The sequence below is a fragment of the Hipposideros armiger genome, unplaced genomic scaffold (assembly GCF_001890085.2).
Source record: "Hipposideros armiger isolate ML-2016 unplaced genomic scaffold, ASM189008v1 scaffold_15, whole genome shotgun sequence".
NCBI lineage: Eukaryota > Metazoa > Chordata > Mammalia > Chiroptera > Hipposideridae > Hipposideros > Hipposideros armiger.
The window spans coordinates 4142306-4157069 of record NW_017731365.1 but is presented as its reverse complement, the minus strand read 5'-3'; the positions used below and the strand labels follow the sequence as shown (position 1 = coordinate 4157069).

Genomic DNA, 14764 nt, shown 5'->3' with positions numbered 1-14764 from the left:
AAAATTATTTTCGTTGCTACTCTATAACTGTAATTTTGCTACTGTTATGAATCGTAATGTAAATATCTTTTTGTTTTCCGGTGGTCTTAGGCGACCCCTGTGAAAGGGTCGTTCGACCCCCAAAGGGGTCGCGACCCACAGGTTGAGAACTGCTGCCCTAAACTATCATAACATTTAACACATTTAGATGTTGTTAGAGATCTACTTACTTGTATTTCTTTCTAAAATTACCTCCCTTGAGGACAAAGACCCTTATCTTAATCACCAGCATTTTACTGAATATATGATGTGCCACAAATTGCACTAAGAGCTTTTAATGCCTGCATTACTATAGCTCTCACAACAACTCCACAAGACAAATATTGTTGTCCATCTTATTGATGAGAAACTGAGGTCCAGAGAAGTTAAGTCACCATCCAAAGCTGCACAGCTGGCAGACAGTAGTCCTTTTTCTCTACCCTGCATTTACACGTCGGCATAGAATCCCTGGGCCCTGCTCCATAGCTGTTCAACAAATGTTTGCTGTGTTCATTTAGAACAATTGACTGGATCGGGGCACCGTGGGTCAACCTGGGCTTTGAAGGACAGGCAGAATTGAGTTAGGCTGAGAGAAGAAAAAACACTCCAGTACTCGTGAGAACCGTGTGGTGTCTGCGTGTGTCAGAGCGAGAGAAAGGAGAAACAGACATACACTCCGAGGCACTGAATCGACCCCCGGGCTGACAGGAAAATTCATATGGAGCACTATCACAAGGCAGGCTGGGAAAGGTAGGCTGAGGCCAGGTGGAGAAGAGCCTCGGCTGCCCAGCCAAGGTGGCTGAACTTGTCAGAACTTCAAGGACACACGGTGGTCCCTGAGACTCCAAAGGCCCTCCTTTGACTCCTTGATTCAAGGAGCTGCCTGCACCATCTGATTTCTCATCTCACACCCATCCTCCAGGCCAAACACCCTGGTGCCAAGGACAGGGCATAGCTGGAGGGAGGTCTGAGGGGGTGGCCCCAGGAGGAAGGGGACAGGGCTGGATGGGGCCGCGCTGAAGGTCAGCGAGGCGGGCACGCACCCCGAACGGAGGTAGTGGAGCAGCGCTGCTGGGCACCGACACAGGCAAACACGTTTGAGCAAATTGGGACGACATAAAAGTCTATTACAGCAAATCAAACAGCAGTCAGCATGACAGCCATTAGCCTGAAATGAATACACGGGGACTTAATGAGGTCTGTCGAGGCTGGCTTGGTGAATTAAGTTGCCAATTCTAGCAGGATTTCCCTTTTCTTTACGGACTTGAAAGCATCTACACTGCCTCGTTAGGGCTTCGACAAGTGAATTGCAGGGCCTTTCACCCTGATAAAATGGATAATTACATGGAGAACAGTTTAGTGAGGGCAGAGGGGTGGGAAGAAGGGAACCAAGAACAAACAAACCCAAACACACCTGCCTGGCTTATCTCAAGGCCAGGGGGTGGGGGCTTTCAGAGGGAGAGGGGGCAGGGGTGGGCGAGCTGGGGCAGGTGAGCTTCTCCCAGGAAAGGGACAGAGCCTGGCCTTGATTTGCCTCCCACCCACTCCTCTTCCAGGCTGGCGATATAGGTCCCCATGGAGCCCATCTCCAAGCAGCTGTGAACAGGCTGAAAGCTCTTCTCAAAGATGGGCTGCCCAGCACCTCTCTGAAACCCTCTGGTGGGGAGGGCGACAGAGATAATCCTTCAGGGCTCTGTCAGCAGGGGAGTTTGTGAAAAATGAAGATTCCTGGGCCAGCTCTCCCCAAACCACTGATTCAGAATTGCAGGGATCTGGGAATATGCCTTCCAACTAGACCCCCCCCAGAAATTCTATGTCTGGAGCCTCTGAGTCATCACTTCTCTGACACTCAGCACTGGGTGTCTTCTGAAACGAATGGCTCTCCTTCTGCTTGCCTAACTCCAGGGCTGGGGAGCTCAGTGCATCCTCAGCAGAGCAGGAGAGTAGACTGTGGGTGGGTCTCATTTAGAAAGTTCTTCCTCATGTAGACCTAGGCTTTGCCTCCCTGTCACCTGCTCTCCATGCCTATCCCTGGGTTCTGAGCAACAGACCCAAATACATCAGGGCCCCCAGGGCTGTGGGGAGTGGAGGTTGGGAAGGTAAGGGATGGGCACAGGTGGGTGGGATGGCTAAGAGAGTAGCTGAGAGCAAGAAGAGAGCCACTGGAGCTTCTCCACCATCGCTCAAGGAATAACGAAGGGACAAGAAGGAACCTCCTGAGCTGGGTTCATCTACAGATCACAGAGGTCAGCCCTAAAAGGGGCCTGGCCCAACTCCCTATTTTAACAGCCTTTAGAATTGAAGACAGCAGAGTGACAGTGACAGGTCTAGCGTCTTGCCCAGCCAGTGGTTGGCACAGTCAGGACTAGAACCTAGATGTTCTGACATGCAGCCTCCCACTTCCCTTGGTACAACACAGGAGTTCCACTGCTCACCTTGGCAAGATGGTGCTGAAAACCCACCTCCTCCAGGAAGCCTGCTGATATTTCTCTGATCACTGGCAATCCCTCAGCACTGATGCTTCACAGGGTCTACACTGTCCCCCGTTTCTCTGGTTTGCACTCTCACCCTGTTCAAAGCTGCAGGGCCTCTGCCACAAATCACACTTCTCAAGGGCAGGGGCCTGGGGTTGCAGGGTGACCTCAATGCAAACAGGAGACTCCGGACTCAACTCTGGGCCAGGGGCCAGAGTCAGGCAGCTAAGTTCTAGCTCAGGTGACCACACCAGGCCAGGGCTGGTCAGTGCCAAGCCACCTTGGGTCAGGAGTGATCCGGCCTCCATCCAGCTGACACCACATCCCCACTGGCCACACTGAGCAGCCCCGATCGAGTATCAGACTAGTGAAGTGATCCAGGGATGTTTACACATGAGCAAATAGAGCACATGGGCTTTCCTCCAAGGACTGTGTGTCCTTGCAGATGGCCTTTCTCAGCCCACCCTCTCCTCATCAGATGGGCAGGAGGCAGGCCTCAGTAGATAAGGAGGGCTATGGCCCAGAGAGGTTAAGTGACATGCCCAAATAGACCCAGCAATCTGGGAGCAGGAAGGGCAGGGTCTGAGGTCCCTTGCTGCTACTTCTGGTTCCTATCATTTGCACATTCCTCTGGTCTCCCAGGTTTCTGTGCAGTGAGAGCCTGGCCCAGTGCCAAGCCCACAGCAGACACTCAATAAATATTTGTTAAATAAATGAGTGACAGAAGAGGTTCTCTCCTTGGAGGCAGAGGCCTTTGGAGAATCCCAGGGGATTCCAACAGGGTGGTGGTGGAGGTTATATCTCCTGGCAAGGGCGGGAGGGAAGAGTTGGCCTCAGCCCAAGGGCTGGGAGGGGGAGTTATGACCTCTATCCCCTTGCCATCGCTGCTGCCTGCTGCCCCTGTGTGAGGAGGCAGAGGGCAGCCATGCCTGCCAGAATGGCAGCTGAGCAATGGGTCCAAGGCTCATTAACTCTGAGCCGTGCCCTTGGTTTCTGAGCCTGGGCCCAGAGTGCAGGCTGGCACGTAGAGACCCTTAATTAAATTAGGGAGGCTTCCAAATGAGAGGGGGCCCCGAGCCAAGCTGCAGTCCTGGGTGTATCAGCCATAGCTCAGGTCACTGTGCCCCCATGCTTGGGACTGTGGGCTCTCCCTCATATCCCACCCTACCAGGGGATGGGCATGGGAGCCTCTGCTGTGTCCCCATCCCACACTTGTCCTCCCTTCCCTCTGTCTGCCACAAGCATAGGACCCTTGACTCACAGCTGATTAACGAAGGCCAGGGACATGAATTTAAGGGACATGAGACAAGGTCCCTCATCTTTGAGGGAATCTAAGGCTGTGTCGGGAATCAGGACTCCAAGTCAAAGCTGTGTGACCTAGGGCAAGTCACTCTCCCACCCTGAGCCTCAGTTTATTCATCTAGCAGCTGAATAGATATTTTCTAAAGACTCTTCTAGTTTCCTGCTCCAATGCCCTATAACACAAAGGGGCTAGAACTCAAATGCCATGGTGCCAACCTGCCTCTCTCCAGTGGGTTCCATCTCCCATCATCCCCATCTGCACCCTTCACTGCTGCCCAGCCCAGGGCCCCAAGGACAGGGCTGAGGGACACCCAGTTAGAAACTCTTTACCCACCACCTTCGAGGCCTTTGAATTGCTAACTGCCAGCCCAGAAGACTGTCATCAGCTACCAGGGAGAGGGACGGCAAGCAATGAGAACCCTGGTGCCATCAGGAGCCAGCAGCCAACTTATTAACGAGCCATTTGTAATGCAGTAATTTGTACTTCTCAATTACCAGAAATGGCTTGGTTTTACACGCATGCACTCATGCAAACACGCTCAGAGTACACAGAAAACCCAAAGGGGCCGAGGGCCAAGGGGAGAGTGGGTGGGTGCAGGGCCAGGGAAAGAAAGTCCCTTCCTGGAACCACAGGCTCCCTCCATCCTGGGGGGACCTGTTCTGGCCAAAGCAGGAAGGCCTGGAGTTAGGGCTGCCAGCTCACCTGCCCAAGGCCCACACTGGCTATGAATGGAAGAAAAGGGGGGCAACCCCTGCCCCTCCCAACCTCTGTCTTGTCCCTGATTTCAGATTCCAGCTAGAGTTGTGGGGCTCATCTAAGACGATCTCTCTCTCAGGCAGGAGGCTCTCACCAACCCACTCGCCTTGACCAGCAGATGGGTGCCTACCCTCAGAGGTGCCAGCACGTTCAACCTGCCGAGGCCTGGTGCTCGGGTTCAGGTGTGGGCAGGAGAAGAGAAGCTCGGCCTGCCCTCGCCTACCCCACTCCCAGGGGGCTTGGGAACAGCAGGTCCCCAAGGTCCCCCCAAGGGTGACGCGGGGGCTCCTACCTCAGGGATGCGGACGCTGTAGGGCTGATTGTGAAAGGTGGGCGCGTTGTCATTCACGTCCCCGACCTGGATGTTCACCTTCCGTGTGATCACCTGGCAAGAGAAAGGCAGGAGGTCAGAGTCGGCATGGGCCTCTGGCTTCCTCGCACCCAGGGGCCCAGGAACAATCCTCCCAGGGCGGCAGGGGCCTCAGGAGTCACTCACCCCCTGGTGGTCGCTGACAGAGAACTCCACTATGAACTCCGATACGGTCTGAAAGAGAGAGGAGGAAGGAAGGAGGGTGGAGTTAGAGAGACGTGCTGAGGTCCTGTGTCCTGAGCCCTGCGTGGGGCTCGAGATCTCCAGCATGACCTAAGGAGCTGGTCTGGGACGGGGTACCCAAAGCATCCCTAAAATAATGAGCATTGCCCCTTGGATTGGGGAAGCAGGTTCAGAACAGGGAGTCTCCCCCCAAAAAGCAACAGATTAGAAATCAAGAGTCTTGGGTTCTAATCTGCCCTCTGCCTCTAAATTGCTGTGGGACCTTGAACAAGTTGCTAGACACCTCTGTGGCCACTTCCTCAAATGTAAGGAATGAGCAGGGGTTGGAGTTTTGTTCAAACTCTTACCTTAATTTGCTAAGGGCTACAGGGTCATCAATTCCTGCATCTCTGGTAAACGTCCTTTGTAGGGACATTTGTGTGGGGCGGGGGTAGACTTGTATGCCCCATGGAGCCCCCGTTCTACAGGGGATGAACCCAGGGTCATTGTACCTCTTGCCTATCCAATGTTGCCCCTTGCTTGGAGACACCCCCCAACCACCCCATTCCAACCTCAAGTCCAGACATCAGCACTGGCCATTTAGGAGGGACACCATCCAGGCAGGAAGGTGCTGCTTCGTGGTCAGGATGAGGCCTCAGAGGAAGGCCCCCCAAAAGATGATGCCCCACCCTCCCCCAGTGTCTGCTCCTGCCCCGCTTCAGGAAAGGACTGGGACGGGGGACGGGCAGGTCATACCTCTCTGTCCAGAGGCTGCCGGAGCCACACCACACCTGTGTCTGGCTCCACAGCGAAGATGCGGGAGGCCTCCTCCCCAGACACGCCAAACACCAGGGGGTCATTGTCCATGTCTCGGGCCAGCAACTGGGTCACAGAGGTACCTGGAGTATCCGAAGGAGACAGAAGAGGGCAAAGATGGGAGGTTGGTCCGTTCCTCAGCACCTTGCTCAGGTGGCTGAATCCCAGCAAGGAACAGCCACCCAACAGACCTCCAGCAGGTCACTGACTACTGGAAGACCCTGTGTCTTTGGCTGTGATGCAGTCTCCCCACCTCTACCCTGTGTGGGGCTGGAGACCCACATGTCACATGTCACAGTGTGCATGCGCCTATAATAGGGAACCACGGTTGTGATTTCAGCCTGCTCACTCCCCTTTTCTGATTTTAACTTGGAGACCTCCTTCTCAGGTGGCTCAGATGACAGCAAGCACCCAATTCTTCAATTCTTATGTTCCGAAATGGGCACGTAACTCAGCCCTAGCCAATCAGAGCATTCCATCTTCTTGGTCACAATGATTGGCTCAGGGGTGGGCATGTGACTCCAGCTAGCCAATCAAAGCCAGCTCTGGGACTTTTGCTAGAACTGCTGGGCAAGAGGAGCTCTCCTTCCACTGGGGTTGATAAATTGGCATTGCTGGCAGCTGTCTTTGGCACCACACAGGAAAAGCCTGCCTGAGAATGAGGCCAACCAGGAGGAAAATAGAAAATGTTGCACGGAGAGAGATTCCTGATGGTATGAGGATCTGTAGCCAGCTGTGCCTGATATTAGCTCCTTCCTCTGGATTTCTCAGCTATATGAACTAATAATCCCCCTGCCCTTCCCCCCCCCCCCCGAGTCAGTTGATATGGATTTCAGTCTTTCGCAAAGGTAAGCACCCTTTCTAATTCAGAATATTTTGCGAAACCTGGTATTCCTTCAGCAGTGACTAGGTGCTGGCCTTCTGGTAAGCACTGGAATACACAGAGGTTAGGAAGATGTGGCCCAGCCTCAAGTAACTCCAGTCTAGAACTGGGTGACAAGGTCGAGTTCTTGTTCACAAGATGAAGACTGAGATGTCACCCTTCACCAAGAAACAAAGCCCTGGCCAGAGGTCACCCTGGGCATCAGGATGCCTGGCCTACAGCCCTACCTAAGAAATCTCAGTGTAAGACATCTGCTCCTGTGGTTCACAGTCCTCTTCAGGTAGCCTTCAGTAGGGAGACTGCCACCCTGGGTTGTAGGATTGAGGCAGGATACATAGTAAACCAGGAGGTCCCAAGCAATTGGATCAGCTAGTCACCTTAGCTTCAGGAAGTCCAGGTCCTTATACCCCTAGGAACTGCGCAAAATGTTAGGAATGTACAGTGTGTCATTTTCTGCAGAGAGGGTCTGTAGTCTTCATCTGAAGACTCTCAAATGGCTCTCAAAGCACTGGTCAGAGTAGAACCATGGCCTTCGGCGAATCACTTCTTTCAAAGGCTCAGTTTCCCTATAAAATGGGACAGGTACCCTTGCTTCCCCAAATACTGGCTCTCATATTTACTGAATAGCTCTGATGATCAAGCTAAGTAAGGAGGGATTCCAAACTCTGGGAACATTATCTAGAAAAGTCTACTAATGAGCTTTTCTGGGTGAACTTTCAAAAGGACAGTTCTAACATGACAATGATAGCTAACATTTCTGAACACCAACCACACTCCAGACACCAGGCTAAAGGATTTCCGTGTACTATCTAATTCAATCTTTACAGTTATTCTCTCCATTTAACAGATAAGTCAACAAAGAGTGACGAAGTAATTTATGACAGCCACACATTTACAAACGGCAGAGCTGGAATTCAAACCCCAGGCACTCTGGGCCCGGAGCTTATATTTTTTCTCCACAACTTTATAGCTCTCCACACTTGATATGTGAACTTAAGATTCAGGACTTCCAAGGAGGTGATCCTATCAGACCCTAACTGGAAGCCCAACACTTGGAAAAAGAAGATATTGGAGCATCATTGGACTTTCATGATATGCCAGACACAGTGCTAGGCCCATTCACATGGGTTCTCTCATTAAATTCTGTCAGCAACTCTGTGTGGTGGTCATCATTGTACCCATTCTATGGATTAGAAAGTCAGGCTCAGAGAGGCAAAGTAGCCTTTCCAAGGTCACACAGCAGAATAAGACGTGGCAGAATCCAAGGTAATGGGAGGAAGTGAAACGCAGGTGAAGAGGAGGAGTGAAATCATGGAGCAGAATTGGAATAACTGTAGGAACTATTTGGGGAGCTCAATCTCCCCATTTTAAAGATGGAGACACTGAAGGTATTTAGCACTTTTTCCAAAGTACAATGGTGAGCAAGAGTCAGGACTCAAACCCAAGTTTCCAGACTCTCAGACTCCCAGTAAGGTGCTCTCTCTAGATGAGTATGTGAAGTCAGAGAAAACAAGTGCATCTTCCCAAAGCATCTGTGTTGCTCAATAACAAGCAATTATTTTATACTAAAGCAAATGGGAATATATTGTAACATTTACTTTTTAAGACACAACCTAAAGCTGTAAAGGAATTTCCAGCCTCCCCCTGACTTCCAGGGATACACATTTTCTTTCTGTTAACCTCAGGGGCCCTTTAGTGACAAAGTTTGAGGAATACTGAGCTACCTCCCAATGCCTTGGGGAGAGTCTACATGAGGAAACTGAGGCCCATAGTGGCCCTGCTTGTCTATAGCACAGCGATGAGCTTATGGTAGCCACCTGGACTGGGTGCCTCACCTGCCAACCTCCTTCAGGGCCCAGCCCGGTGGGAGGTATAGGGCCAAGCTCCCAGCTGGCTGATGGGATTCTGGGAAAACCACGCTGGCCCTCCAGCCAAGGTCACACAACTCGGTCCAATATCCCAAATGGCTTTCTCAGGTCCGAAGAGGAGGCTCTCCCAAAAAGGGGGGCACTAGGCAGGACTGAGATGGGGCCATCAGCTGCTGTCACCCACCCTGTAATTTCCTGGACTTTTATCCATTTTCCCCTCAATTATGTGCTGCTCAAAATGGTCCTTTTCGGCTTCCTCACAGGCTCTTGCCTGCTCATGCCTTCTTTGTGTCCCAGGTAATTGCCAGTGACCTTTTCTAAGTGTACTAATTAAAGGTACCGGTTTAATATTACATTTAAGACAAGACGCCCCGCAATTTTCCAGCTGGGCACATACTCCCCCGTCCACCCAGCAGTGTTCTGCCACTAGCAGAAGCTGGGCATAGCTTTGGCTTCTCGAGACCGCAGGGCTCATTTCCACCAGGATGGCTTCCAGCAACTTCTGTGTGTACCACTCATATCGGAAAGAGGCCAAAATTTGGGGCCCAACTCCAGTCCAGTGCCCCTGGAAGCAGCCACTCAGCAGAGCCATCCTTGGCTGTGTGGCCCTGGAATACATGTGCCACCCTCTGGGTTTGTTTTCTATCTGAGAGATAGACAGTATATCCTGCAACCCGGGCCGTGGAATACCTGGAGTTCATTCTTTTCTTCCTCCTCCCTCCTTCCCTCCCCTCTTTCCTTTCATCCTTTCTTTTTTGTTGTGGTAAAATACATATAATATGTATCATTTAAACCATTTTAAACTGTACAATTCAGTGGCATTAGGTACATTCACAATGTGGTGCAGCTAACACCACTCTCTGTTTTCAGAATAGTTCATCACCCCAAAAGGAAATTCTGTACCCATTAAGCAGTCACTTCCCATTCCTCCTCCCCCAGCGCCTGGAAACTGCTGATCTGCGTCTATGAATTTGCCTCATATGGATATTTCACATGAATAGCAATGTAGGATATGTGGTCTCTGTGTCTGGCTTCTTGCTCTCAACATTATGTTTTCAAGGTTCGCCCATGTTATATAACATGGACTGGTACTTAATCCCTTTTTATGACTGAGTAATAGTCCACTGAATGGACAGACCACATTTTGTTTATCCGGTCATCAGTAGATGGATGTGTGTGTTATTTCTACCTTTTGGGTATTGTCCACAGTGCTGTTATAAACATTTGTGGACAAGGTTTTATTTGAATACTTGTTTTCAATTCTTTGGGGAATTGCTGGGTCCTATGGCAATTCTACATTTCACTTATTGAGGAACTGTTTTCCATAGCAGTGGTGCCATTTACATTCCTACCAGCAATGGATGAGGCTGGGAGTTCTTTTCAGTGGTAGAAAGGATAATCAATAATTCCCAGGGGCTGGGTGCCCCCTGTCTGGTGGGGAGCTGGGAGCTGGGCAGCCCTGAATAGCAGATGCTGTTGGTACCTTGCCTACCACATAGCACGTGCCATGATCATACACAGCAGCCGGACCTCCCACGTCCTCAGGACTATTTGCCTGAGGGGTTCTACCCATCTTAGGACAGACCCAAAGTGCCAGGGAACTAATGACCCTAGAAGCAGTGCTCAAAGAACAACTGATGCAAGATTATGAATAAAGCGTTGGTAGATAAACGTCCCAGCTGCCTCACCTCTCAGGGGAGAGCTCAGAGGCTGTGTTCTATACTGGCTCTTACAGTTCCCAACAGGATTTATCTTCAGTTGTCCACACCGGTGACTTGGCTGATAACGCATCTTTATGCCTTCTTTCCCTTCCTTGTCTCATGGCCCCACTCCCCGACCTGTGTTTCCTGGAATCCCCCTCCCCAATAAACTATCTGTACTTGAATCTTCATCACAAGGTCTGCTTTTGGCAGAATCCAAATAAGACACTCCCTAAGATTGTGGTATCAGACAGAACCCCCCAGGAAGCTTGTTACAAGACAGATTTCCAGGCCCCACCGACCTGGTTGGCTGGTGGGGTGAGGGGAGCCCAGAGTGGGAACTTATAAACAGCAGCACCCACTCTCCCCGCCAGAGACTCTGGCACACAGCCAGGTTTGGAAGTCCTGAGACTGGTTTATAGCAGGGGGATATTCAAATATTTAACAATGGGCACAGAACAGGCATCACCAATCAGAAAGGACGTTGGCAATAAACAACTGGGCCAGTGAGTACTGCCTGTAAGTCAGCCTGGTTTATGGTTCCCATTTGAGATGCAGGGAAAAGCTCTTCGGGCCCCAGGATGATTTAAAGGCTCAGTCTTAGGGCTCTTGGCTCAATCAGTGCTGCTGGAGGGCTCTCTCTGCTCTTGGCCTCCCTACCCGCTCATGAGGAAGGGTAGCCTGGAGAGATCAGGCCCTCCGCCCCATGCTAACCCAGCCCAGCCCAGAGCCCAGCCTAACCTCATGGGTGGAAAATGGAACTTAAAAGAATTTAAATCATTGTACACCCATGTTCACAGCAGCATTATTTACAATCGCTGAAACGTAGAAACAACCCAAGTGTCCATTGATGGAAGAATAAATATACAAAATGTGGTCTATACATGCAATGGAAAATTATTCAGCCTTAAAAAGGAAGGACATTCTAATACATGCTTCAACGTGGATGAACCTTGAGGACATGGTGCTATGTGAAGTAAACTAGTCACAAAAAGACAAATACCGTATGATTTCATCTCTATGAGGTACCTGGAATAATCAAATTCATAAGGACAGAAAGCAGAAGGGTGGCTGCCAGGGGGAGGGGATAGGGGATAAAGGGGAGTTGTTTAATGGGTACAGAGTTTCAGTCATGCACGATGAAAAAGCTCTGGAGATGAGTTGCACGACGATGTGAATGTACGAAACACTACTGAACTGTACACGTAAAAATGGTTACAATGGTAAACTTTATGTTTATGTGTATTTTACCACAATTAAAAAATTTAAACCCACAACTTAGATCATGTCCAAGGCCCTAGAGATCTGGCCCAAGCCAACGCCTCCCACCACCTCCCACGTGGGCTCCCGGGGCTTACCCTCCTTGGCCTCTTGGCCTTCTTTCTGTTCCTAAGCAGTTTGTGGCTGCCTCGGGGCCTTCACCCTGGCTGTGCCTTCTGCTGCGAACGTTCCAACCTGCGGTTACTACGTGCTGCTCATTATTCACCTCTCAGGCCACGACTTACCTTCTCTGAGGGGCCTTCTGAAATGATCTTGTTTATTCATTTGACTTGCTGGCTGCCTGCCCCAAGCCCCCTTATCCCTAAGCTAGCACAGGGGCTGACATCCCCAAGTCACTCAATAAAGAGTCAGTGGGTAAAGAAATGAATCCTGCCAACTGCCTAGAGGTGTTAGGAGAAGACAGCCCCCCAAAGTCATGAAGATCTCTGAGCCGCAACAGAAGGAGAGAGTATAGCAAGTTAATTCTTAATTATGTATATTAATGGACAAGAAAAGCCCTGGCTAATCAAAACCTAATAATGTCCAAACCAGTAGCAGTTGGCTTTGGATGCATGCAGAATCATAGTTAGGCATTGGCTGGGCTCCAGTATCTCAGAAACTGGCCACACACCCTGTCCTGGGGTGATGTTCCCTGTCCGGAGGCCCAACACCCCATCTTGGGACAGTATACCCTGTCCTGGAGTTCAGGGGCCCAGGTTGGAATGGGGATCTGCTCAGGGGGCTGCAAATGCCCCTGGGAGGTGCAGGACTGGCAGCACGTCCCCCCAAAGTGGGCTCAGTCCCTCAGCAGCAGGCTACATCCATCTTCCAGGCAAGGGGCAGACAATCACAGCTTTCCCTGCAGCCCTGCTGGGCCCATGCTGATGGCCAAGATGACTGTTATTACTATTATTGTTGTTATTTGCTGGGATTGGTGTGTTGTGCGCTCTTGAAGACGTGTGAGTCTTTGCCTGTTAGACACAGGGCAGGCCAGAAACTCGGGCAGGGCAGCGGCAGGATGCAAGGCTTGTTATTTTTTTGGATGGGGGAAGGATGAAAGCTATGTTTATTCCCAAAACATGGCAAGGATGCTACGGAATGAATAAAGGGTCAGGAGAATCCATCATGCCTCCTCCTTGCAGCAGCATCTTCCTAAAGCAGACCTTTGAGTGTACACTCAGACCCCCCGTGCCCCCAATAGTACCTGCAGAATTAAAACCGAATTCCTTACCATGATGGCCAGTGCTCCTCCCATGAGTCCTTGGCTCCCTGGTCAGTCACGTGCTCACCGCAGCCCTGGGCTCAGCCTGCCAGACTGCTGTCTTCCCTCCAGCACACTCTAGTTCCTACATTTGTGCAGCTACTATTCCTTCAGCCTGGAAGGCCCATCCTCCTCCCATGGCCTCTCAAATCCCAGTCATCCTTAAATGAACACCTCAAATACCACACCCTCACCAAGTTCTCTCTTTTCTGTGCCCCCTGACTTGTAGTTTGTACCTCTGCACAGCAGGGAGAGGCCATCACCTCTCGAAGGTGAAGACTGATGTTCTGGGACATGCTTCGCAAATCTCCCCAAGCCTCTGTGATTAACTATCACTCCTCTCTTGGGGCCAACCAGCTAGCCGATCATTCCCTTACCCATGCAGACATTGCTAATCAATCGCAGCTCCTTTTTTTTCTATTGAATCTATATTCAACTTCAGAATACTTCACAACACTGGATTCCATTCAGTCACTACTAATCAATCCTAAAAGGCATGTGAGCAAGCCTTTTGCAATCTGTGACCTAAAAGGACTTTCCATCAGCCTTGGTTAATTACCCTTTATATCCAGGGGCCAAGGATCTAGGGCCAAGGTCAGCCCCTACCAGGCTCAGGGCTTTTTGGAGGGAGAGAATTAGGCTTAGAGTCTACAGGCAGTCTCAGAAACAGGGACTAGTTATGGCTAAAGAGAGAACCAAACAGACAAAGCCCCTTCCCATCTTGGCAGAAGGAGGATCAGGGGTCCTGACTGGGAGACAACTGCTTGGGGCAGGGCTACTACTACTCACCAACTGTTGGTGAGTAGTTGAGCCAAGGAGCAGCAGATTAGAAGGCACTTAATCCCAACTCAGATTACAGGCCATGGGTTATGATCAGGCTTTTCTGAGAATAACCACCACCACCCGCTCCATGGCCATCAGGCCTGCTACAAATACCCCACCCCCTTCAGGAGGGAAACCCATCTCCCTGCTTCTGGTCTGGAGGGGCCTGGCTGCTCTGGCCTTGGTCTCTGCCAGAGCCAGGGGCTCCTGCCCGCCCTTCTCCCCTGGAATGAACCCCCAGAGCCCGGGCTGGCCTAAGAGCCTGTATTTCATTCGTCTCTCCTCTGGATCAGACAGGTCAGTTAAGTGCCTTGATTCCTGGAAATAATCTCATTTGTCCTAGGTTCCCCCTTCCGGCTCTCTTGCCTTCAGCCAGGCTCCTTCCCTCTAGTCCCCCTGGATCTTGAACTTGGTTTGACCTCAGGTGAGCCAATTTTTGTTTGGGGGTTTTTCTGTTGTCCTAGACCCTGCCTACACTTACCTGGAAGAAGCCAGAGTGAGATCTGAGGCTGGCCCTTCTCTCCTGAGAGGAAGGTGGCCTCAAGCCTGCCTTGCACTGACCATCGTCCTCACTCTTATCAGAAAACCCTTGTCCTGGATAAAGGGAGCTATCTCTGTCTCCAAAACTCACAGGCCATCTGCATATCCTGTCTCCTACAGGCCAATCTGCACAGAGTAGACAGCATGAACTGTCGAAGAAGGAAACTAGCATTTGTTAAGCACCTACTGTTTGCCAGGCAGCGTGCTCAATGGTTTTCATTCTGCGTCATCTATTTCTCACAATGGCCCTACAGAGGGGGGGGAAGCGTCCCCACTATACATTGAGAAAACTGAGGCTCAGAGGGGTAAAGTGACCCACTCAAGGTGACATAGCTGGGAGGTGGCAGAGCAAGGATTTGAGCCCTTCTGTCTGACTCAGAATTCATGTTCCTTCCACCACCCTCCTGATTGTGATCACAAATTCTTTTATCTGAGCAGCTAAACACTGCCTTCTGCTCACCCCACAGAGACTGACCTCCATGTAGATCCCCAGGTCCCTCCATGTTTTAGGCTGCTCTGGACCTCTGGGTT

The 14764-nt window shown here is 50.9% G+C and overlaps 1 protein-coding gene across 1 annotated transcript in view; it reads right to left on the bottom strand.

The window, feature by feature from the left end:
- Positions 1-14764, bottom strand: part of CDH23 (cadherin related 23) — a 430582-nt gene that overhangs the window by 302337 nt on the left and 113481 nt on the right. The window contains exons 4-6 of the mRNA XM_019624627.1: positions 5840-5982; positions 5048-5095; positions 4844-4936 (exon numbers count right to left, since the gene is read on the bottom strand). Coding sequence (XP_019480172.1) covers positions 4844-4936; positions 5048-5095; positions 5840-5982 — 284 coding nt within the window. The remainder of the gene's footprint in view (positions 1-4843; positions 4937-5047; positions 5096-5839; positions 5983-14764) is intronic.